At 34.5% G+C, this 27,262-nt stretch overlaps 1 protein-coding gene across 2 annotated transcripts in view; it reads right to left on the bottom strand.

Moving 5' to 3' along the window:
- Positions 1-19,042, bottom strand: part of LOC138698264 (uncharacterized) — a 38,768-nt gene extending 19,726 nt beyond the window's left edge. Inside the window, exons 1-2 of one of the 2 annotated variants that reach the window (XM_069824054.1) lie at positions 15,706-19,042; positions 10,005-10,139 (exon numbers count right to left, since the gene is read on the bottom strand). In XM_069824054.1, the coding sequence (XP_069680155.1) occupies positions 10,005-10,139; positions 15,706-15,856 (286 nt within the window). In that variant the 5' untranslated portion in view covers positions 15,857-19,042. The remainder of the gene's footprint in view (positions 1-10,004; positions 10,140-15,705) is intronic. The other variant, XM_069824053.1, reaches the window with a different exon arrangement.
- Between the last annotated feature and the right edge of the window lie 8,220 nt (positions 19,043-27,262).

The raw sequence follows: 27,262 nt of genomic DNA, 5'->3' as shown, positions 1-27,262 counted from the left end.
GAAGTAAGCACTGAAATAATGAAACAATTGTCTTTAGAGACAATTAATATCAGGTACCCTTCACAAAACTGGCTTCATTTATACACCGACGGATCCTTGATCTCCAGAGAACAAGGTGCCGGTGCAGGTTTTACGTGCTGTCTCTTCTCACTTTATAGATCTCTTGGATATAGAACAACAAGTTTTGATGGAGAAATCGTTGCAATAAGTGAAAGTCTCAGGAATCTTCTATTTCACATCAATAAATTTAAGAATGCAGTTATATTGTCAGACTCCAAAGCAGCTATTCTATCAATAGTCTCTAAACACACACCTTCATCTCAAACAGCAGAAATAACTAAAATGCTCTCTCAATTAATATCACTCAATAAAAGAATTGTATTCCAATGGATACCATCCCATTGTGGAATCCTGGGAAACGAGAATGCGGATGCACTAGCAAAGAAGGGCAGCACTGCTACTTACAGACCTGTTACTAAATCTACGTATTACTCTGTGAAAAGATTTATTAAATCTACATACTTAGACTTCAACAAACAAAGTTTGATAACACAATCTCAAGGGAAAAAATGGAACTCTCTGCATCATAATCCACAGTTAATTAATTGATTAACCAGTGGACTTACTCGTGTTAATTATGTAAGATTTGTCCGGCTTACAGCTGTTTCAGTGCTTCACGCACCATCCTCAGAGCCAGCTGTAAGCCGGACAAATCTTACACAATTAACACGAGTAAGTCCACTAGTTAATCAATTAATTATATTCAAGTGTTAAAAGTAGTGTACGCAAGATTCAAAATGGACCACAGTTAATTCCCGATTTACCACGAAAATCGTCTGTAGCTGCATTTAGAATAGCAACAGGCCATGATTGGCCAAACACCTGCATAGAATTGGAATATATCAGTCCCCTAACTGCCCACTGTGTAACTCAAACCAAGAAATGGATTCGGAACACCTCAAAATCTGTGCTTCAGTGGCTGACCATGAGAATATCTTTGAAAAATATTGTCAAACGCCTGGCATTTAAAAAACAACAACTATTAACAATAAGTGAATCATACAAGTAAAGTCTGAAAAGAAATCAAAAGATGAAGCATGTAGTAACGGTTTCTTCTAATATAGGTATAACCTCAAAGAAAAATAAATTTAGGGATCTGAAATAAAGAAAGTTTAGACTTTAATTAAAAATGAAATTAATTTTTCCATATTTTTTTATTTACAGATGGCTCCTAAATGTTGTATGCCTGTGTGTACCAGCAATTACCAGAGTAATGTAAGTGAGGGTGTTATGTTACAGTTCTCAAATTTCCAACTGAAAAGGATAAGTAACCTGGCTACAAGCTACTCGTATACCACGAAATGTCTCCCGGCCTACAAAGCATTCAGTTGTGTTTATTAAACACTTTAGAGTAAACGAATTAGAGACGGATCTTTATTTAGTTGTACCCCCTATTAGAATACCAAAACCATGGCATACACGAAACAATAAAAATTCCAAGCAAGAAAATAATAGGCTTATTTTTAAAGTAGATTTATTGAGAGATAGTAGTATTCAATGGCTTTATGAATGTAGAATAAAGGAACACTTTCAAGAAATCAAAATTTCAGATAACATAGAAAAAGAATGGAACAACTTAACAGACATTTTAAGAAAGACTGCATTTGAAAATATTGGCCGAAAAAATTCTAGGCGGAAGAGAAAAAGAGGGATATGGGATGAGGATATCAAAAAAATGGTAAATGATAAACGGAAGCATATCTCCGATTTTTATAATTCGAAAAACTTAAATTTGAAGTAGAATATGAAAGAAAGTGGTCAATTGCAAAACGGGGAAACAAGAATGCGACACAGAGAGAAATGGAATGATTTTATTTCAAGATTAGGAAGAGACTTTTCATTACCAAGACCTAAAACTTTCAAAATTTTAAAGATAATACACTCAGAAATAAAAGAAAATGTTATTATAAACTTATCTCAAATCAATCTCTACTTAATCACTTTAAAAACATATGGTTCCACAAGAATATGCCTCTTACATTAAAGAACTCAAACAACAACACAACAGATGTTATTACTTATGATGAACTCATCGAAGTAAGTTATATAAACGCTGAAAAAACGGGAAAGCTCCAGGTAACGATGGTTTAAATATAGAGCTTTTTAAATGCGCCGGAGAAGAATTTGCTTATAGATTTTATACTTATTAAACAATATTTGGACAGGATCAAAACCCACAGAAAATTGGCAAAAGGCTATTATAATACTCATCTGTAAGAAAGGAAGGAAACAAAAAACAATGTGAAAATTACAGAGGCATAAGCCTTCTCAATTCAGGTTATAATATCAGATTTATTGAGAGATAGTAGTATTCAATGGCTTTATGAATGTAGAATAAAGGAACACTTTCAAGAAATCAAAATTTCAGATAACATAGAAGAAGAATGGAACAACTTAACAGACATTTTAAGAAAGACTGCATTTGAAAATATTGGCCGAAAAAATTCAATGGAAAAGGCTCTGATCCTATTAGAAAAGTGGACTGACAACAATTTGATGGCCATAAATACTGATAAAACAACGTTTCAAATATTTAGCTTGAAGAAAAAAATCCCAAAACTAAATCTACAGTTCAAGAAAACAAACCTGAGACAAACATATGATACGAAATATTTAGGGACAATTTTTGATTCAAAATTATCTTGGAAAAATCATATTGAAGCAGTAGTAAACAAATCAACAAAAATACTTCCAATTTTAAAGAGATTAGCTGGAGCTAAGTGGGGTAGTAATCGGCAGACTTTGAACATCACGTACAAAAAATTCATCAAGCCAATACTTCTCTACAATGCGGAGGTATTAATTACAGCAAATAATTTCAACCTGAATCGACTAGAAGTATGCCAAAATCAGGCCCTGCGACTAATAACTGGTGCAGCAAAATCAACCCCAATCACGGCAATGCAAGCCCTAACCCAGAACCCTCCAATATATCTCACTCTAGAGGAGCAGGCACTAACACATCATGAAAAAATGCTACGGTTAACAACAACAAAATGGGAAAAAAGACTGTTACAACCAACCAAGTTGAAAACACAAACAAGTTTCCTGTCCAAAGTCATGGAAATAAAAACAGAATTGAATCTCCCTAAATCTAAAGAAAACATTTTAAACAGAGAAAACCCTCTAACCTTCGAACCAATTAACATTCAACTAGATTTAGAAGAACCAGTTACAAAATCTGAAACTTCCAAACCTGTACTAAAAGCGCTGGCATTAGAAGCTGTGAACAATAGATACCCACCAGAAGAATGGTTACATATCTACACAGATGCGTCTACTATCGATAACAACTCAGGATCAGGAATTACGTGTGGGTTATTCTCATTTTATCAACCAGCAGAGCATCATACAACAAATTTTGATGCGGAAATAATGGCTATTCATATCTCACTCCAACATCTACTATACCGAATAGATAAATTTCAAAATGCTGTCATTCTCTCTGATTCTAAAGCAGCATTATATGCAATAAATTCATATAAAATGATGTCAATCCAAATTAAAGAATGTCACAAAATGATCCAACAACTTCAAGAACTACAGAAAAGAATTAAATTGCAATGGATACCTGCACATTGCGGAATTGCTGGAAATGAAACTGCTGACTTTCTTGCCAAAAAAGGATCCAATTTAATTCAGAATACAAATACAAGCCTACCTTTTACATCCACCAAAAGACTAATTAAAAATAAATATAAAATCAAGCAAAACCAAGCACTATGTACCAAAGCCAAAGATAAAAAATGGAGCATTTTAATAAAAAAAACAGAAATTATTCCAGAAATCCCACGTAAATCTGCAGTAGCAAAATTCAGACTGCTTACAGAACACGATTATTTGGCCAAACACTTGAATAAAATAGGAATTTACACAAATCCAAATTGCCCTCTATGCAACAAAGAAGAAGAAATGACTGAAGATCATCTCATAACCTGTGAAGTTTTACCTGATGGATCCACCACAGAGATATATTGGAGAGCAAGAACACTAATGGCTTCGTTGCCAAAGCCCGGCATTGGATAACAACAACAACATATCTATAGGCCTACAACCATAATCAAAAAAAAATTATCACATCTTTATGAAGAAAAAATCACTGAAGAACAAATGGACTCCGAAAAGGAAGATCGTGTTGTGATAGCTACTTATGAAGGTTTTAATAGAAAAGCAGAGAGAATTTAATATCGAAACACACTTAGCATTTATTGATTTCGAAAAGCATTCGATAAATTTAACAAATAAATTTTTAAAGATTTTATGCCATTATAATGTACCAAATCAAATCATTTTTTCCATTTATAATTTATATCAACAAAATGAAATTGCCATAAGAACTGAACGCTGAACTACTAGCTGGACTTCACTAAACCAAGGTGTTAAGACAGGGCTGAGGTCTTTCTTCTCTTCTATTTATGAACCATACTCTATACATTTGGAAACAAAGTCATATGCCGGAATTCAAATTAATCGAAACACGCTTCTTGATACATTACTGTTTGCCGACGATCAGGCTCTCTTCACTAAATCAGAAGATGATCTACAAAAATCCGTTTATAATCTACAAATAATTGCTTCAGATTTCAAAATGTAAATCTCAACAGAGAAAACAAAAATCATGGCATTTTTAGAACGAGAGCCAATTTCAAGTAAAATCATGATAAATAATAAACTAATTAATTGAACGTGTCAATTTATTTAACTATTTAGGCTATAATTTATCTTATTATGATAAATAAAATTTATATCTTCTCACCATTCGTGAGCTGCCACAAGGGACAAAGAGTACTTAACCATAGAAATTTTTTTCAAGTTCATGAAAAACCATTAATTTTGTTTTAACAATGAAGTTCTTACAAGTACATAGCTGCAAATAATTTTTTTGAGATTAGTGGAAATATACCTATTTTAGAAAGGTGTTACAAAAAAGTAAAGAATGCTACTGAACTTAGTTTGATTTCGAATATAGGTGATTCTTCAGGAGAGCAATTGATCCTTTCAATGCAGCTAAGGTTACAATCGGAATAATAGATGTAGGTATTCCAAGCCTCTTGAACACATCTTTCATGAAGAGAGTAGCAGTACCTCTTGCTCCAACCAGAAGTCTGATTACTTCAAACTCTTTTAGGTGGTATTTTTTGAGGTAATAGGGAATGGTAGGATTGTAGATATTCTTTTTTTCATTATCCACTTCTGCTGGCTGTTCCTCATCCGTTTCGAAACGCACAGTGGGATCAATTATGTATCCAGATCTTGTAGATTCCTTGAAAGCTATTATATCTATGCACCGTGTACTGCCAGTGACGGAGAGACCATGTACTTCTTCAAAGGTGTTGTAATTGGCATCTTTAAGGGCAGTGGCTATAATTGATCATACTTGGTGGTGTCTAGCATTTCAGAGAGCTTCGCCATGCGGACAGGATCCCAGGACGTGTGCAAGAGTTTCAACCTCGTTGTGGCAATGCCTACAACGGTTGTCCTGAGATCTTCCCGGCACAGCACGTACTGCAGTAACATTTCCAACCATTTTAATGCCATCGCACCATTCGCTGTTGGAGAGTCCTTCGTGTTTACAAATCCATTTGTTGGCACCAGGATATTGTTTAAATAAAACTACGCCTTTCCCTTTCTGTGGATGACGACTCCAAATATCAAATTCTCTGTTCCTCAGAAGGTTACGAATCTTTGTAACATTTAAGAAATGTTCATTCTTATGAAATAAGGCATCTTCTGGAACAATGTTCAGAGATTGGGCACATCTAACGCTCTCCTCATGAACCTGACGTGTTTGTATGATGTATGGGTTTTGAGATTTGTGTAAACATCGAAGGGCATTAATTTGTTGTAGTAGTGCTTCCCATTTTGTTCGAAAAATTCCTAGTCCTTTGTACTTCGTGGGACTATAAATCATTGCATCAGAAATGTCTGTAGGCAGATTCAGTACCTCTTTCAGTGCAATTTTTATTAATTTGTCGGCGTCATCCAAGAACTTTTTTGGTATAAGTTCAGAATGGATGGTTTGAAATTGATATATTAAGGAAGGACAGATGGAGGTATTTAGAACACAATATTTCTGGTCTGCATGAAGAAAAGGTGACGAGGTAAGAGTTTCAAATTTATTATTTAGATCTTTCAATGTTGACTGGGGATTGAAAACTATTGAGTCAGAGAAATTTACTCCCAGATAGCGAATAGAGTCGTTTGTACCAATAGATTTAATTTCAAAATCAGGATATATACTGAGATTGTGTCCGACAAGCTTACCTTTGGAGATATTTATAATTACGGATTTATTAGGATTTAATTTTAGCCCAATGTCTGTAAATCTTTGATAAGCCATTCTTGTCAGTTCAATAGCGGAAACTTTGTCTTTACCAATAATTACGGTATCATCGGCAAAGCCAAGAACAGTTGAAGAGGCAGACCTTGTACAAGTTCAAATCCAAAAGTTGATGTTATTGTCTGCTCACATAACTCATTTAAAATATGATCTGTTGCTAAATTATATAAAGCTGGCGACAGAGGAGATCCTTGCATGACTCCTTTCTTTAGAACAATTGGTTTAGTTTTTGTGTGACGTAATTCAATTCTTGTTGTGTTTCCCTCCTGTAGAGCTATCACAAGTTGGGTAAGTTGTGTTGGGGCAGGAGAACTTTCCAAAGTAGCTCTTATGTGGTCATGGCCAACACTATCAAAAGCTTTCATGATGTCCAGAAAGACAATTGTTATGTCAGTCTTTTTTGTTTTAGCAGCATGAAGAACTGATCGGAGAATTGAAGTATTTATTAGCGTCCCTGGTGTTTTAGAAAAACCAGTTTGGTAGTCATTAAATGATATGAAATTTCGCAATCTCTTGTCCAAAATGCGATCGATTACCCTACGAAGTACAGAAGTGATGGCTATTGGACGCCAGTTAGATATCTCTTGACTATCCCCTGTCTTGGGAACCAAAACTGTCCTTGCTTTTTGGAGGCTAGGGGGAACTATTCCTGACTGGAGCATTCGTGTTGCAATTAGGCTTATGACTTCATGTGCTAGAGTATCTTTGATTGCTCGTACGAGAACATGGTCCGGTCCAGGGGAGGTATCAACTGCCATACCGCTAATGACTGAAGCAACTTCATTCGGAGTTACTAGTGGATCAAATGTTTCTTCATTCATAATCTTTTCCATTTCTGAAGCATATGTCGGATAATCAGGTCGGACATTATTGTTGGGAAAGGAGAATATATTTGAAAAGTGGTCAGAAACGGTTGTAGGGTCAATATTACAGGATTTATTGTTATGTCCCAAGACAGACCTCACTGCTTTCCTTCGTTGGTTGTAATATTGATATTTACCTCGTCTCTTCTCTCTCTCCCTCCGAGTCGATCTCTCAGGATTAGTGGACTTGGCATAACTTTTACTAATACCAGAATTTTTCTTTTGTCTCCTAGCCTCTATATATTTCCGGGCAGGATGTTTTGGACCTGGCAGAAGATCAATGGAATCTGCTAAGAATGATGTGAAATCACTTACTGCTTTGAACAATTCCCCCTCCTCCAGCTCTTGTTTGAATTTTTCAGTCCAGGATTTCAATTCGGTTTTGTATTGGTTAACAGTGGACCCATTGACTCCATTTGGCTCATCATTTGAACTTACCCAATTGCGTGTTCACTATTGGTTTATTATCCCTACTTCTGTTTACTATTAATTTCCTTTGTATATCAGGATGGGATCTGCTAATATGAATTCTAACTCCACGATCACCTGCAAATATTTTTCCACAGTATGGGCATACTGATTGTATAGGTTGGACAGTATTACAAATTAAAGAAATGTCAGCCATAATTTAACATCTTGAAGACTTTTTTTTCTAAAATAGACACCCGTGAAATAACCTTCTGTTAAGTTGTTAAATTTTGTAGGAGTTAGATTCACTGTTTTGCTTGTACTTACTTGGCTTATGTATTAAAATTTGTCCAGGTATTGTTTACTGATGTTATGGCCTTAGAAACAAAGTAAACACTCTTGTCATGCACTATATTTCAAACTAGAAAATATATTACCGTTACTCGATATAGACATTAATCCACTTCACTAACACTTAGGCATGTGCATATAGAAATTTAAAGTATTTTAAACCACAGTTAGACTTAGTATGATGATATTTTCCTTCACTTAATATTAATATATCAGCAGAACAAATTTCGTTTGTTTGCAGCTGTTTCATGGCAGCAGTGTATGAAGGTATGGCAAGTAAAATATCTACATTTATAAAAACAACTGGAATAATCAACACCGTCTTCAAACCCTCCCAAAATCAAAAATATACGAGGCAAAAAGTCTATAAAACACTAACTGGACTAGTTCTGACTTACGGCAGTGAGGCATGGACAATCAGAAAAGCTGATGAGAAAAAAGCTAACAGTAGCTGAAATGAGGTTTATGAGACGGACAGAAGGATGCTCATTGCTCGAACACCGTAAAAATAAAGACATACTGAAAGAACTAAAAATTTTGTTCAACAATATAGACTTCAGTGGAAGAAACACGTCGAAAGGATGAATAGCACTAGATGGCCTAGACAAATTCTTGCCTACGTGCCAAGAGGAAGGAGAAATTTGGTAAGACCACGAAAACGCTGGTATGACACCCTAACACGTGAAGGACATGATGATGATGATGATGATGATGATGATGATGATGATGATGATGATGATGATGTAAACGATTTGTATCTATTACATGTTTCTAGAGACAGAGAAGGAAATATGCAAGAATACTCCGAAATAGATGTCCTTTAAAACAAGGATATTTCCAAGCTTACAGAACGATTAGATAATCTTATTCCTCAACAAGAATGGAATCTGGCAGGTGGCAGAAGTACATTTAGAGATTTGAACAGCAACAAATTAAGTAGTTGAAAATGGACAAAATTAATTCGTTTGATGAACTGAGTAAAATAGATACTAAACAAAAGATAGCAGGTGGATCATTAATGTCGTCGACCTGGTTGGCGAGCTGGTATAGCGCTGGCCTTCTATGCCCAAGGTTGCGGGTTCGATCCCGGGCCAGGTCGATGGCATTTAAGTGTGCTTAAATGCGACAGGCTCACGTCAGAAGATTTACTGGCATGTAAAAGAACTCCTGAGGAACAAAATTCTGGCACATCCGGCGACGCTGATATAACCTCTGCAGTTGCCAGCGTCGTTAAATAAAACATAACATCATTAATGTCAATCCAATGTTTGTGTACTTTTTGTTGGTTAAAGTTGAAGGTGTGTCACAAATGAATGTGAGAATATTAAAATACATGAAAATTTATCTGTGCAATTGTGTGTAGTTAATCAAAATTATATTCACTGCATCACAGAGTCGGTAAGTGAAACATGAAATTAGAAATGTGGTCCTAATTGGAGAGCATTCTTCTGAAGTATCTAAATTATTCCATAATAATTATTACAGCGTAAGTATGTTATTGGTAACATCTCAATCATGTAGTTCATGTATGCATAATGCTTTATTGGAGGAAGTATTCAAAAGGAGCTTGTTATGTTTATTGGAACAAATTTCAAACACATTAACTAAAATTCCAATATACTTATGTGATGCAATATACTGTAAGTGCATTTTTGTTGTACGAACAGTCATCTTCCTCCTACAGTGTTATTAGAAACTGCCAATTTTATACAATAGAATATTGAAGTCTTCTAACAAATGCAGTAAATCAATAATATTGAACAAATTGTTCACTTTTGAACCCATAATAGTAATCTTTTCTCGTGAGTTATTTTACGATGCTTTATCAATTGCTATTATGAAATGAAGGTGATAATGTCAGCTAAATGAGTCCAGGAAAAGCGCGAAAGAGGCCCGCATTTGTTCTCTATGAGTTCTAGATAGTTACTGCTTCCTACTTGATATATTACTACACGTCACTGTGACGTAAACAATTATTGTACCTTCACAAAAGGCAGATTCTGAGGTTTGTGTGGACGCCTGTGTAAGGACGATCACTATAGGCTCCACGCAGACCTCGCAGCCTGTGGTGTCATTGGCTGCCTCCGTCTGTATCTCCTGTGCTGTGTCGGGTTCAGCTGAAAAACAATACTATTCTGAGCTGAAATATACAAGAAACTGCGCATGCTCAGAGACATAGAGCATAGATACACAAGCTATTGCTAAGGGAGTTACTGAAATTCGTTCTATTTCGAGTGCTGTCATAAACCGTTCTGAAACGCACTTGAGAAAATACGAAGAAAATGGATTTGTTGTATAATTGATATCAATGACCCAGTTCAAAAGGAAACAACTGAAAATTTAAAGTTTTGAGAAAACTACATTTTAAAGAATATATTGCTTTGAGAAACCAGAGGATCATTGAAATTACTTCAGAATTCTGTTAATAATGTTTCATATAGCTATATTATAAGTTTCAAATAATTAACATGTGTTAATTGGATTTTTCACAACACTATGAAGCTTAGAAATTCAGGTTTATCATAATTTTAAATTATGAGTTGTTTCCCTCTTGAACTGGGCCGTCTATATATCTTTAGGCCTTGATGAGAATACTGACATGCCACGCAGAAGTGAAGTCTTCCAGCTCGTCTCAGTAGGTCAGAAGACTGAGACATGTGCGAGTCATGCAGAGAAGAGCGGATTCAAGACTGGCCGCAATGATTTTGTTGTTTTCTAATGCCAGGCTTTTGACAATAAAGTCATTTGACCTCTTGCACACCAATATTTTTCAAAGATATTGTCATGGTTAGCCATTGACGCACAGATTTTGAGATTTCTGAATCCATTTCTTGATTTGAGTTGCACAATGGACGGTTAGGGGAATTCTATGCAGATGTTTGGCCAAACAGTCATGGCCTGTTGCCAATCTAAATGCAGCTACAGATGATTTGCGTGGTAAATCAGGAATCAACTGTGGATTATGATGCAGAGAGTTCCATTTTTTCCCTTGAGATTGTGTTATCAAATTTTGTTTGTTGAAGTCTAAGTATGTAGATTTAATAAATCTTTTCACAGAGTAATACGTAGATTTAGTAACAGGTCTGTAAGAAGCAGTGCTGCTCTTCTTTCCTAATGCCTCCGCATTCTCGTTTCCCAGGATTCCACAATGGGAGGGTATCCATTGGAATACAATTCTTTTATTGAGTGTTATTAGTTGAGAGAGCATTTTATTTATTTCTGCTATTTGAGATGAAGGTGTGTGTTTAGAGACTATTGATAGAATAGTTGCTTTGGAGTCTGACAATATAACTGCATTTTTAAATTTATTGATGTGAAATAGAAGATTCCTGAGACTTTCACTTATTGCAATGATTTCTCCATCAAAACTTGTTGCTCCATATCCAAGAGAAGAGACAGCACGTAACACCTGCACCGGCACCTTGTTCTCTGGAGATCAAGGATCCATCAGTGAATAAATGAAGCCAATTTTGTGGAGGGTACCTAATATTAATTGTCTCTAAAGACAATTGTTTCATTATTTCAGTGTTTACTTCTGATTTTAGTATTTCTTGTGTTAAATTTAGATTATACTCTATATTTAATAGAGTTAAAGGGTTTGGTTTAATTTGTAAGTTTTCTTTTAAATTCGGGACGTTGATTTTCTGTTTTAATTCTTGAACCATGGATATGAAACTTTTTTGAGATTTTAATCTACAGAGAGGGCTGTATGAATGCCAATTGTTTCCTGGTAATCTGATAAGTTTTTCATATTGAATCAGTGATTTTTATTTCCTGAATAACTCGAAAATGGAGTTTTACAGAGGCATGGGACTGATGTTTTAGTTTTTTCAACAGAAAGTGGAATAATTATGTCCAAATCTTATCAGTTATTATTAGGCTTGACCTGGCCCAAAAAAAAAAAAAAAAAAAAGATAAAAAACGAACCATTACTTGGGAGGTAGTTTGTCTTCTTCAAACAAAATAAAAAAAAAAAAGTTATGAAAAAATGTTCTCCAAAAACACAATTTTTAACGTCATTCCGATCGTAAATTAATATGACCAGCTTAATCTTAGTTTGCGTCTACTCGTACTTGCTAATAATGTTTCCACTTTTCGTCTCTTAGGTTTCTTGCTACTCTCCTGAAAGTATTTCCTAGGACATTCCTCTGTTGGGACCAGGTGCCAATTTTTAGGGCAAGATATTGGTGATTCCCAAAGTATGATTGCATATAACACATTTTCCGGAAAAGTTACAGTAAAATTCAACCACTAACTGTTCTTAGCTAAAATTTCCTTAACACTGGGATTACTTTTAGTCCATTTTTAAAACACAATGTATAAATTGTCATTAATATTCCTTACAATTACATAATGTCATCACTACCTCGTTTCCTCATATGTGACCTAGTATTTGTTCTTTCCTTTCAAAAAAATTACTTTGTCCTCGTCAGATATGTAATAGCTCCCTTTGCGTGATCTGCCGCCTTTTACCGAAACAAAAAGAAATAATAATAATATATATATACACACACACACACACATTCATTCATTCAGTGTTCTGCCCAAGGCCAGGTCTTTCACTGCATACCCAATTTTCTCTAATCTTTCCTATTTTCTGCCTTCGTCTTTGTCTTCTCATATGATCCATATATCTTAATGTCGTCTATCATCTGATATCTTCTTTTGCCCCGAACTCTTCTCCCATTCACCATTCCTTCCAGTGCATCCTTCAGTAGGCAGTTTCTTCTCAGCCAGTTCCTTTTCCTTTTCCTGATCAGTTTTAGCATCATTCTTTCTTCACCCACTCTTTCCAATACAACTTCATTTCTTATTCTGTCTGCCCACTTCACATGTTCCATTTTTCTCCACATCAACATTTCAAATGCTTCTATTCGCTTCTCTTCACTTCGTCATAATGTCCATGTTTCTGCCCCATACAATGCCACACTTCATACAAAGCACTTCACTAGCCTCTTCCTTAGTTTTTTCTCCAGAGGTCCGCAGAAGATTCTCCTTTTTCTATTAAAAGCTTTCTTGGCCACTGCTATCCTCCTTTTGACTTCTTCGCAGCAGCTCATGTTACTGCTTATAGTACACCCCAAGTATGTGAAGCTGTCTACTTGCTCTACTGCCTCATTTATAATTTGCAAGTTTATCTTCTTTATTTTTCTTCCTATGACCCTGGTCTTCGTCTTATTTGCATTTATCTTCATCCCATACAGCTCACAGCTGTCATTTAGCTCCACTAGCATATCCCTTAGTATCATCTCCTCTTCTGCTAACAACGCTATATCATCAGCAAATCATATGCATTATTTTTCTTCCTCCTACTATCACCCCTTCCATGTTCTAAAAACAGTTCTTCACTAAATCCTTCAAGTAGATGTTGAATAGGGTAGGTGATAAAGGGCATCCTCGACGTACTCCTCTCCCAATTTCACTTCCTTCTGACATTTTATATATAATAAGTATAAATCTGACAGGGCCGAAAAGATGCAACTGAATTTTCTACCGCTAACCTTTATAACTTTACTTCAAGGTCGAGCCTAATAATAACCCATACGGACTGTGCAGTAATAACATGTTATTATTCCACGTTGTTCAAGAAAAAAAAATTCGGATGAGGCTCGAAGTCGCTCCCAACCGCATGACAGGCAGTCATCTGAGCTACTGAGATGAAAGGCCACGCTTCTGAAACTGAAACATCATTGTCTTCTGTGGCATACTACAATAACTGCAAGAAGAATGATGTGTATGTGGAAATTACAAGATAGATAATTATCTCGAATTACGTACTAATTATGTATCTTTTGAATGAAGATAATTCTAATCTACAGCACAGGCGAATACTACAGTAATTGAAACTGTTTTGCTTTAAAAACTATGCAATCGTAATATTCTTCGTTTTAGGGTACCGTAGAAGTAATACTGACATTTTGTATAGACATTTATTTGCTAAATGATTTACATATTTATATTGTAATATTTGGAAGGTAGGCTCTACACAGGTTACAATGAACTTGAAGCAGTGGCGGTTTCTCGGGGGAGGGAAGGGAGGAACGTCCTCCTCACATTTTTCTTCTTTTGAAATAAATACCAAATAAAATATGTGCCTTGAAATTCAAGGAAGATTCGATAATTTTTAAGTTCACAGCTATAAGAAAACCTCGGTTGATCGAGTTTTAAACGATGCGCGCTCATGTGCTGCTAGAAAACTGTGAGAAAAATGCGAGATTGTTTGTGTGGAGGAAAGCCAATCCATTCCTCCTTTACTGCAGTTGGCACACATAGACAATAGCGCACTAGCGGCCAGAGAAAGAAGCAGAGTTTTAAAGCGATAAATATGTGAATGGAGAGGGAGGAGATCCTCCTCTGAATCAGTGCATGGGCGGGAAATAGAAACCGACTGGTCGTGCAGCAAGCTCGCTTCCGCTGCCATCTAATGATCTTGCATTCAACCAGACTATAACACAACTAGGAGGAGGCACAATAAAACAGTTTTAACGCAACACTATGAAAGACGCCATATAAACCTTTTGTTTTTAAATTATAAATCAAAAATATTATTCATTGCACTTTATATAGGCTACTATTCATGGTTTGAAACTTTCAAGGATATTTGAAAGTTAAAGTTGTGTTTATATAAAACAAAGAGGAAGTAGTTCTATGTTAGTATCGCAGATCTTTTTGGCCCCTGAAATTCACTTTCGTTCATTGTGTACTAGACAGGGCAACAGCCAAGTTGTCAGTTTTGTACAAATATATTTGAAATTGAAAGTAAGTAGGTACTCCAAACTAGATTATTTTTAACATAAAAAATTGGGCACCGGCAACTTCGAACAATAATGGTAATATGACTTTACAAGAACTGATATTCTTCAAAAGCATGTGATACAGAACTTGTAAAATGTACATGTGGCAACACAGACCACGTGGGTGGGTGCAGTGTTCTCGCTTTCCTCAGATTATTTCCCATTCCCATTTCCGCGGTTCCGATTATGTGTTAGTTGCTATAGTCTCTTCGAACATGTGTGATGCTGTAGTGTGCTCGAAAAATGGTGCGAGGTGAATTTCCTTGTAATTGTTAATGTGTGCAATTATTCAACAATGAATGGAAGTGGAAACATTATATTTTATGGAAAATTTAGGAAACTCAGTTTACAAGAACAGATTATTGCTACACAGAAGGGAAGGCCAATCTCAACACTACCTGGTCTTACATGTGTGCATGTTGGCTAATTTGTAGCATGTTTCATTCAAGAAGGTGTCATTTCGTCCTGTTACCTTCTTTCCTCCTATTAAGAAGTACGCAGGAGCCGCCACTGACTTGAAGCACATGTTTTAAAATCTTACCAAATCTTTATCAATATGAAATAGTTTTGAAAAATATATATATATTTTTTAATATTCATCAATCTTTAACAAGTTTTCTTGTAAAGTACTGAACTGGAAGACAAATTTGATGTGCACAAACAGCTTAAACCATATTATTTAATGATTTAAATAATGAGTTTAAATATAGAAATTGCTCATTTTTCCTTCTTTTCATGTCTTCATTTTCATTTGAATTTACTTAGAAAATGTGGGAGAGAGTATCGGTATTGCGGTGCAATGAATTGCAAATTTGAAATAAAAATGTTAAAATTTTCCCCTGAAGGTACTATTATTAGCCGTAACTGAATGTGGATATAGTTGACTTACTATAGTCACTGTGATAAAAAGGTAATTCTTTCAAATGAAGAATATTATCTTCATCGACTTCATCATTTCCATCTAGAGCCGTCAGGTTGTCAGTCTTGGTCTCCACCGAACCTGTTAAGCAGTGCAAACTCAATATAACATTGAACAACATTATAACTAAATTGCATACATTGATGTTTGCTTTCCTGAAACATTTTACTTTGTTCGCATTACTATGTTCTAATCTAACATTTTAAAATCCAGGAGAACAAGAACTTGTGGAATTCAAGGAGAACAGGTGAATACAAACATAAAAAGTGCAATACATGGAGAAAATGGGGTATACAAAGAGAATAAGGGGAATTCAAGAAAGACATAGGACATTCAAAGAAAAAATGTAATGGAAGAAGGGAAATATATGAGAAAAACAGAATATTTGGGGAATATGGGGAATACTAGGAGAACAAAGGGAACACAAGGAGAATAAGAGAAGTGCAAGGAGAAAAGGGGAAAACAAGGAGAACAAGGAAAACAGTTGAATAACAATAGAAATGCAAGACGCATAAGGCGAATATAAGGACAACAAGGGGAATGCAAGGAGAACAAATGGAAGAGAAAGGAAGCAAGGAGAACAAGGGTAATACAAGCTGAACGAGGCGAAAATGGAGAGAAAAGTTGAATACATGGAAAAAAATAATACGAGGAGATAAAGGTCATGCAATGAGAACATGAGACGCAAGGAGAATAAGATTAATAGAACGAGGGGCATAGAGAGAGAAAAAGAAGAACAAGGGGAATAAGAGGAATACAAAGATAATTTAAATATAAGGACTACAAGAGGAATACAATATTAACAATTAGAATAAAACACAGTGAATGCAAGCAGAAGTAGCTGAAGACGAGGAAATCAAGGCAGATACGTGGAGAATAAGGCGAATATAATGGGGAGAAATGTTGCTGTAAGTAGAATAGAGGATATACAAGAACAACAAGGGGATTGAAAGGAAAACGAGGAAAGCCGAGGAGGAAAGAGGAAGACGAGAGAAATGAGAAGACCAGAAGAATACTAGTAGAAAAGGAAGTACAAAAAAATAAGACAAATTCAAAGAGGAAGGGGAACAGAAAAATAACAAGGCATATAGCCTACAAGCGTTACTTAGGGGATACAATGAGAACGAGAGGAATTTAAGGATAATGATAAGCATTAAAGGACAGCACAGTGAATACGAAGAGATTAAGAGGAATACAATGGAAACCAGGGAAATCCAATGACATTAAGGTTGTCAAAAGGACAATGGAAGGACAAGGAGATAAAAAGGATAGAGAAGTGTAAGAGAGAGCTCTTCCATTCGTTAAATTGGGGATCGATTGTTATATTTTTTGGCGATATTGTAGTTTACATTGAACTACAGTTATGGTATGTCACTTTTAACTCTATTTTCGCCTCTAATTTAATAATTAGAGATGGACAATTTTTTCGTAAACAACGTACCGTTCAATAACAGTATTATAGTGTTTTCTTAAGTGAAGATTTTGGTAGTTACTGAGTGAAGTTACGTTTCTAACGTGCAGCACAGTTTTTTAAGATGTGATAAGCACCATCACGTATTTTCAAATTGAATGTTATGGTTGTCCTGCTATCTTGTTTAGGAAGGAATTGTTCCAGTTCCAGTCATCACTACATACTTAGAATTTACTACTCCTTACACCTCAAACAACAACAACAAAAAAAACCGCCAAAATAATTTAAATAATAAAAATTGGTATGTGTGAAACACTCTGGTGAAGCGTTTACCTTATAACTCATAAACTTCTTAACTTTTTCATGCTCTCTCTATTATTTTATTGCTGAAACTCATGTTTACAATATAATACTCTTCCAACTACATTCCTTAATAAATTATTTTTTTTTGTGTTAGAAGAGAATACTGATATTTGATCATTTTTTTTAATTAATTTATTTTTTATCAGACAATCTACCAAAGGTAGAGAAGTGATTTTGCATCATATTGTAGATATGACATGCATAAATATACTAAAAAAAATTCAATACAGAATGTTGGGTAGTTTTTTTAGTTATGAGGGAAACGCTTCATCACTGCACACTGAACAGTCAACATTTTGAATTAAAAAATATATCAATAATTTTTTTAAATCGTAAAATTATTACTTTTTTCATATCGCAGAAGGACAGTGTTTTACACATACTAATTTTCATTATTGTACAAGATGCAGTAATGGAGGAAAAAATATTAAATATTTCCAAAATTTTACTGCTGTAAGCTGTACCTAACCCCTTACAGTAATAACTATAAATTATACTCATAGAATTCTGAAAAAAAATTTAACTTCAGTTTTTATATACGTGTGGAGTGGGGAGCATACAGGTAGGCACACATTTTTTCTTTCCACGCTCTCAGAGTTAGTGCCGAAAATGCAGTACACAGTGGAGCTTTTCACATTCGAATGTGAAGAGGTAAAATTATGCACTTTTTTTTCAAAATGAATCGATCATGAGCTACGGGATTATGTGGTCTAAACAAGTGGTCAGACCTATATATTTCAATTCCTGTCAACCTTGAGACCGCTTCGATAATAATAGGAGCACCAAAGAAGAAAGATAAGTACATGTCAACTTAGCTGCTATTTGAAGGACCTGTGATCAGTTCGTGGCCACCGTAAATCTTTGCTATTGTGAGTTCATAATATAGATGAAAAATTACAAACATTTCGAAGTCAGTTGTTCATTCGTACAATATATTCCTGTTAAGTTAGAGATAGATGAAGATATTCGTAACAGTTGCTTGAATTTGAATTACATTTAATAATAACTGTAACAATTTTGTGATACATTTTACATTGTGAATCACTTTTAACATATTGTACAAGCTTGGAGTTCTTGCAGTCCATTTCTGTTTCTCTTTTTATTATTATTATTATTATTATTATTATTATTATTATTATTATTAAATTAAAATTTAGTGAAAATAATATTTTATGAGGAACAAATTGATTTTAAATACACACTATCACGGCTCACCCAAATATGTAATTAGGCGATAAAATATGTGTACCTTACTCTATAATAAATATGTACCACCTGTGTATTTGAATCTCACGTTTTAGAAAGGAACCATGTCAAAATTTGCGTTTTTTTGTGATCTATTAATACTTCCATCAAGTAGTGATTTGCAAAGAAAGGAACTTAGTCAAACCTTTCCCTGTATCTCTGACATCAAGTTGATATTTACAGTATGGGACTGATATACTCTTATTTAGCCTATTTATGAAAATAAGTTTCTTTGCTCTCCTGAAAATTAGCAAATCTTGACGTAGTTCCTTTCTAAAATGTCCTATTCATTTGTAATATTAATGTTCCTCACTTTGATTTGATCATGAATTAACACAAGGCTGGGCAGCAAGAGCGGATTCTACTCTCTCACGGGGAGCCATATGATTTCTCTTCATCCCCTTTCTTCCCCGCCGAACACAGCGCAGCATTGATTCCGTGACGGATGAATATTAAGCGTCCCCGTTTAGAGTCTGGATGCGCTCCCGATGTCCAGCCCTGAATTAACATAACGCAAATCAGATAACAGTCCCATGTGTGATATGGGAGGATTTCGAAGTTTCATTACTGTCAGAATAATAATAATAATAATAATAATTATTATTATTATTATTATTATTATTATTATTGAAACTATGTTAATAATGCATATATATTGTCAAAAGCTTCCATTTTCAATTTATTTTAAAGTGCACATTCGCTATAATCAGAAGACTTACTGTGAACTTTTATATGATCGTTAAAAGCACATGCTTTTAATGTACTGAAATCTATAGATACTAATTTCATCTTGTAACATTCCTTTGCAGAATTAACTGAAATAAGAGGGGATTGCACACAATCTGTGAAGGACAGCAATATTTTAAGAAGATAAGTGTAGGTCTTTTTGAAAAATTTAAATAAGATTTTGTTTGAAGTTATTCATTTTGTATTTACTGTTAAACTATGTTACTTGTAGTGTTATATTAAAATAAGAATGATTTTAAGAGGCAAGATAGGTTCAACAAACTATATTTTTATAATGTCATGGAGGAGCCTGCAAAGTCAACCAGTGCTTCCCATATGGCAAAGATGAGAGCTCGACTGAAGACAGAAGATGCAGCAGATTTTCTTGAAAAAGAACGCAAAAGAATTTCTGAATTACAAAAAAAGAAAAAGTCAAAATTAACAGCAAAGCAAAAAGAACAATGTAGGAAATATGAGAGGGACAGGAAAAGGCTGCAAAAAGCAAAATTAAAAGAAAAAGAAATGAGAAAGGAAAATCAGAATAAAAGTGGCAGTACTACACCAAACTCAAGTACACAGATGTAAGCAAACCTATGCAAAAGCTATTCATAAAACACTTCCTAAATCACCAAGCAAACAAAAGCATGTGGTGGAAGGATTAGCTAAACGTGTCAAGACAACTGAGGGCAATTTGGATGGAGTAGGTGATTGTGAAGATAACGTATTAGTAAACTAGTTTTTCTTTTGTCCAGACATTGTTTACACTTGTCCTGGAATAAAATATGTAATAACAGTCTGGAAAGATGGAAGGAAGGAAAAGCTACAAAAGTATTACTTAACTATGTTTTTGAGAGAAGCATTTCAGATATTCAGAGAGGAATATCCTTGCTTCAAAATTGGTTTTTCTAAGTTTTGCAGCCTACGACTGACAAATGTGCTATTGCTGAAGGGCACACCAACAGACCAGTGTAGGTGTCTGATCCATGAGAATTTCATATTTAAATTTGAAGATTCGAAATATAACTATACAAATGAATTTTGGAAGTGTATGCTATATGATGACAATCTCAATTTATCATGCTGGCACAACCAAGGTGAAAAATGTTCAAATGGAAAATTAATGTTACTTCCAAGTCAGACAGAATGCCCAGTTAATTGGAAAGAATGGGATAAAAATGAGGATGGCAGACTTACAATTAAAATTAGAGAAAACTGCCTTGGTGACATTGATGACTGACCACACCTGTGGAGTAATGGTCAGCGCATCTGGCCGCGAAACCAGGTGGTCCAGGTTCGAATCCCGATCGGAGCAAGTTACCTGGTTGAGGTTTTTTCCGCGGTTTTCCCTCAACCTAATACGAGCAAATGCTGGGTAATTTTCGGTGCTGGACCCCGGACTCATTTCACTGACCTTCATCCCATTCAGACGCTAAATAACCTGAGATGTTGATACAGCGTCGTAAAATAACCTAATAAAATAAATAAATAAATTGATGACCGACTGCTGACGGACTTTCCAAAAATTATTAAACATGTCAATACAAAAAGGATTCAACAGAAAGAATTTGAAATGGACAAAGCGAGTGACTCCAAACGTGTTCTTCAAATAGATTTCGCAATGTCCTTCAGTTGTGAATATCAGAATGAGGTACAGAGTGCTCTTTGGTCTCGTGCAAGTGTTTTGTTGTTTACAGGTGCTCTGTTTCATGCTGGTGAATGTAAAACATTTCTTATTTGCTCAGACACTGTGAAAAAGGACAATAATACAATCTTTTCATTTTTAGATTTGATTTATAGGGACATTGTTAAGATGAAAAGTACAGACCTCTGTGAGATTATTTGGAGCGATGGGCCATCATCCAAATTTAAGAACAAGTTCATGGTGACACTTCTCCAAATTCTTTCTGAAAAGTATAATAAGAATTTGACATGGAAGTATTTTGGGATATCCCATGGTAAAGGGATCGTCGATGGTGTTGGTGAAAACATTAAACGACTGGTAAGAAGTAAGATGATGGGCCAAAATGGACTTGTGATACAGTCAGCAAAGGATTTCGCTCAAGTTGCTGCATCTCTTAACACAAGAACCCAAATATGGTATGTTGAAGCAGACCACATTGAAGGGGATATTCTATCAAAAAATCCACGGCAAAATGTGAAGCCAATTTCAGGGATTACAGAAATGCATGTAATAATGTGTAATTCAGATGGTAATATGTTGGGCAAAAAGAATGCTATGGCCAAATCAATTATTAGAATATGTTAGAAATGCTCATTATGATTGGTCAAAACTTAATGTTTTACCTCTTGTAACAGATAGGCAATCTATTTCCGATTGTGTCAACAACAGAGATCTTTAAAATTTAATTTCAGTTTCATTCAGAAAATGAAGTTTAAAATTCAATATTTTAGATATTTAAGTATTACTTTCCAATAAAATATTCGCTTAATATATTTCTTAAGTGTTACTTTGTAATAAAACTTTGTTTTCAATTCTACAGAAATGGTTTTTCATTATATTTTAATGATTAAAATGAACAACTCAGTCATTTAAAGTGTATAAGTCCTGTACGTGACAACCCTTGTCCTGTACGTGACAGAGAGGTCTTTCCCCCCCCCCCCAAGTCTGATAGAAGCTTTGGAGAAAAATTAAATACACCTTACTTTAGCTTGGAACTTGTAGTGTATTTAAAAAGAGGTAAACTAATTAATATGAATTTGATGAGCTAAATTTTGAAAGTGAATTATTATCTTGCAAACAATGGTAGACATTCCTTGTCCCGTACGTGACATTTATAATTACTTCGAATCTATCAAAAGTTTCGCATTTAGGTATTTATTAAGTACCTAAAAAATAACTCATTTTATGTATATAATAACCAAATAAACCTTTCTTGAGAAATAAGATTTTCATTTTCATTTATACCTAAAGATACTTTAAATATTATATTCTGTACAAATGTCCCGTAGGTGGCAACGGAATGCTCCTAATACTCAAGTGAATTAGGATGGCAATAATTGATATTATATATTAAACTTTAATAAATATTGAACTTTATATGAATAAAATTGTAACATCCGTTACAAATGGAATGGCTCTGTATAATTACCGAGTTTTAAGGCGGAAAGCAGTATTCTCGTTTCTATTTCTGCATTTAGCCTATTTCGGCAATTTATTTTCAAGATAAAAACGCAGAAAATCCAGATATGAAACTGATCAATATTATATTTCTTTTAGATCTTTAATAATAATAATAATAATAATAATAATAATAATAATAATAATAATAATAATAATAATAATAATAATAATTAAATACGATAATTATTAATATTTATTTTGTAATATTACGATTATATTATAATTATCATAATTGGTGATGTTCCATGTTTTTCTTCATTCGTATTTTCATGACTTTGTATACGGTAAATTTAGCAGTAGGCATATTCTCCAAGTTTAAAATACTATTTAAATACAATTTACGATTCACAGAATTCCACAGTTTCAGAAGCACTGCATTATACGATTTATTTTGTTTGTATTTATTGATAAGGAAGGATGGTCATAAAACAATGTAATGTATTGAAACCATAAAACTTCATTGACTTCAGTAATTTCTTAATTGCGTCGCGCGTTCCGTAATGTTTTTAAATGTATGTCCCATCGAGATTTAATTATCAGCCCCTAATATACACATTTATGCTTAGAATCGGAATTGACGCTACAAAACGTAAATGTTTTCATTCCCTACTTATTGTTGCAGTTTTCAAGCAGAAATCGTAATATAACTTATAAAGCTTACCTCGGTGAGAAGAGGTTCATCCTAGTTGTCCATGGGAATCGAACTGAGCGCTTCAATTTATGTATTCTTCATAAAGCGCTACCTTTGCTTGCTGTAAATGAAATCAAAACTCACGATGGCGGTCCAATACGTTATTTACATTGTTGAAGGACGTTGTTACGCGTTGAGCGATGAACGCGAATTCCATAGAGAATGAAAAAATGGAACTAGCGTCAATGAGTAGAAGCTGTAGATAATAAAATTGTTAGTACTTGGGTTGAGAACTTTCGGCCTGATTTTAAATATAGTCAACCGACCACAAGGGAATTTAAATATTGTCGTTATTATATTATTTTATATCCGCCTGTCATAACAGCGAGTAGGGATTATAAGGAATGGACACTGAGCGAATTTGCCTGTTTTATTTCTCTGTGCGCCAGCATTTAGTTCTACATTCAAGCGCTAGAGGTTAGTGTAATCGAGCATAGGCTAAGAAAATAATTGAGAATAGAGTTCAGACACAGGATTCAAACATCGCCTACCTTATTACAACTAGTAATACTACTACTGGATTAAGTAACGCTTTGCTTCAAATAAATTCAAGTTAACAGCTTTTCCTTATTTCTCAGTGACGAACTAGTTGTAATAATAATTTTTTATATTTCAGATATAATAAATTATATTATAAAATAATATAATACATTATAAAATTAAGTATCAAATTCGTTTAATATTTCTATATAATATAATATAGGTATATGGTTTTACTTCTCGTAAGAGTTTTGTTTTCCCATTTTCAGTGTTATTATTCGGTTGAGAAGCTCTTATCATCCAGTCTGCTGTCAAAAAATCTGAAAGTTAGAATTTATAAAACAGTTATATTACCGGTTCTTCTGTATGGTTGTGAAACTTGGACTCTCACTCTGAGAGAGGCACATAGGTTAAGGGTGTTTGAGAATAAGGTGCTTAGGAAAATATTTGGGGCTAAGCGGGATGAAATTACAGGAGAATGGAGAAAGTTATACAACACAGAACTGCACGCATTGTATTCTTCACCTGACATAATTAGGAACATTAAATCCAGACGTTTGAGATGGGCAGGGCATGTAGCACGTATGGCCGAATCCAGAAATGCATATAGAGTGTTAGTTGGGAGACCGGAGGGAAAAAGACCTTTAGGGAGGCCGAGACGTAGATGGGAGGATAATATTAAAATGGATTTGAGGGAGGTGGGATATGATGATAGAGACTGGATTAATCTTGCACAGGATAGGGACCGTTGACAGGCTTATGTGAGGGCGGCAGTGAACCTTCGGGTTCCTTAAAAGCCATTTGTAAGTAAGTAAGTAAGTAGTTTAATATCAAAGATGGACATCTGTCGTATCCATAGTTTTGATCTACAGGCACTTTTTTGTTTCACAGTGTTCTTTGTAGTGTTTTAAAACGATTTATTTTTATAAATGTAGTGTTAGAGTGTGTAGGCCTATATAGTTTCACCATAACCGAAAAAAGCATGAAAAAATGTATAAGAATCCACATTATCTAAATTTCATCTCAAGGTCAGATGTCCGCCTTTGATATTAAGCTACTCATATATATATATATTTGTTGTTGTTTTCTAATGCCAGGCGTTTGACAATAAAGTCATTTGACCTCTTGCCCTCCAATAGTTTTCAAAGATATTATCATGACCAGCCAATGAAACACAGATTTTGAGGTGTTCCGAATCCATTTCTTGGTTTGAGTTGCACAATGGGCAGTTAGGGGACTGATGTATTCAATTCTATGCAGGTGTTTAGCCAAACAATCATGGCCTGTTGCCAATCTAAATGCAGCTACAGACGATTTTCGTGGTGAATCGGGAATTAACTGTGGATTTTGATGCAGAAAGTTCCATTTTTTCCCTTGATATTGTGTTATCAAATTTTGTTTGTTGAAGTCTAAGTATGTAGATTTAATAAATCTCTTCACAGAGTAATACGTAGATTTAGTAACAGGTCTGTAAGTAGCAGTGCTGCCCTTCTTTGTTAAAGCATCCGCATTCTCGTTTCCCAGGATTCCACAATGGGATGATATCCATTAGAATACAATTCTTTTATTGAGTGATATTAATTGAGAGAGCAATTTAGTTATTTCTGCTGTTCGAGATGAAGGTGTGTGTTTAGAGACGATTGATAGAATAGCTGCATTGGCGTCTGACAATATAACTGCATTCCTAAATTTATTGATGTGGCATAGAAGATTCCTGGGACATTCACTTATTGCAATGATTTCACCATCAAAACTTGTTGTTCCATATCCAAGAGATCTATAAAGTGAGAAGAGACAGCACGTAACACCTGCACCGGCACCTTGTTTTCTGGAGATCAAGGATCCATCGGTGTATAAATGAAGCCAGTTTTGTGGAGGGTACCTGATATTAATTGTCTCTAAAGACAATTGTTTCAGTATTTCAGTGTTTACTTCTGATTTCAGTATTTCTTCTGTTTAATTTAGATTATATTCTATATTTAATAGAGTTAAAGGCTTTGGTTTAATTTGTATATATATATATATATATATCACACAAACTTTAAATGAGCTAGCATTGTCTTTAAGTTCAGCAAAACAAACATACATGCTTCGATCTCTATACTCCCACTTAGTGTTGACTCAATGTTCTACAGATCATACATTCTATCTCTGCTAGTCACTGACCGTTAAATTTCAAGTGACTTATCTTAGTCGTGGACGTTAGAGTATTAAAAAGCATTACAAATTTTCTACTGTCTCCTTTCTTCCCAACTGCAAATGTGACATTGCACAGAGGCAGAGATAAAATAATTAGAAGATCTGTACATTGACCTGAAGTCATGTTGATATACATACATTTCACTAATTTCATGTCTATGTGTCCTTTCACTTGAAATTCAGAGACAGCTGATGATAGGGAATTCCCTCGTTCCCAATTTGAACCTGTTGGAGTGTCATCGGGAGCCAAAATTTATCTCTCTATCAGTCGTACCAAAGAATCAATATATACATATATAATTTAATTTATATTGAAAGATTTTTTTTATTCGACTGCTGTACGCTGCTTGTATCATACCTGTTTTTTTTTTAATAAGACGTATGATATTATATCTCACAAATTCAGAACACAGTAATTATATTATTTTTCATTTTATATACAGAATACACATACAGTTTAATTTTGCAAGAAGTCATTGTTTAATATAAAGAATAATATTCTGAGAGATATATATTTTAAAAGTTAAGAAATTGTTCTTTCCACAATGCTTAACATATGGTACTACATTAGCAACATGTTTAAACAGACAGAATTTCGCAGTAACACATTTTTTAACATAAAAACAATATTTTGAGAGAGTTATATTTTAGAGTTAATACAGTGTTATTTTCAGTGGACTTACATACATTCACATATGAGATTCCTAAGCGCTCAACATGACGCCCTTTGCGCACCCTGCACAACTCATAACGGTAATGCAATTCAGCCCTTGTCCATTGCAACATAAGAGGGGTGTTTTGTTGAAAAGCTTGAGTAATTTTTACTCTCAGATCATTAATATTTCTGGGTTTCTGTGAATAGACTATGTCTTTAACGAAACCCCACACGAAGAAGTCAGGAGGAGTTAGATCTGGGGAGTTTGGGGGCCAAGAGATAGCTGCTTCTCGTACTAGATTTCGCCTGCGACCTCCTGCATGTTTTTTTTTTTTTTAACAAAGAACCTGTTTGTACAAATGTTCGATACCACAACATTATGGAATCGTATTTAGGTGCATTACGCACACCATACTCATGTCGAAAATCCCTTTGAACTCTTTTAACACTCTGAAATTTAGCATACCAAAGAACACATTGTGCCCGCTTTTGATTTGTAGTAGACATTTTAATCATCTACGATTTTCATTTGTTCTTTCAGATTATGCATTGTTGATTGTCGAAAACTCCCATCTTTTAATCATAATATAACTAGCAAAACATTTTTCCTACTAT

The sequence above is a fragment of the Periplaneta americana genome, chromosome 4, assembly GCF_040183065.1.
Source record: "Periplaneta americana isolate PAMFEO1 chromosome 4, P.americana_PAMFEO1_priV1, whole genome shotgun sequence".
NCBI lineage: Eukaryota > Metazoa > Arthropoda > Insecta > Blattodea > Blattidae > Periplaneta > Periplaneta americana.
This window is presented reverse-complemented; position numbering and strand designations above follow the sequence as displayed.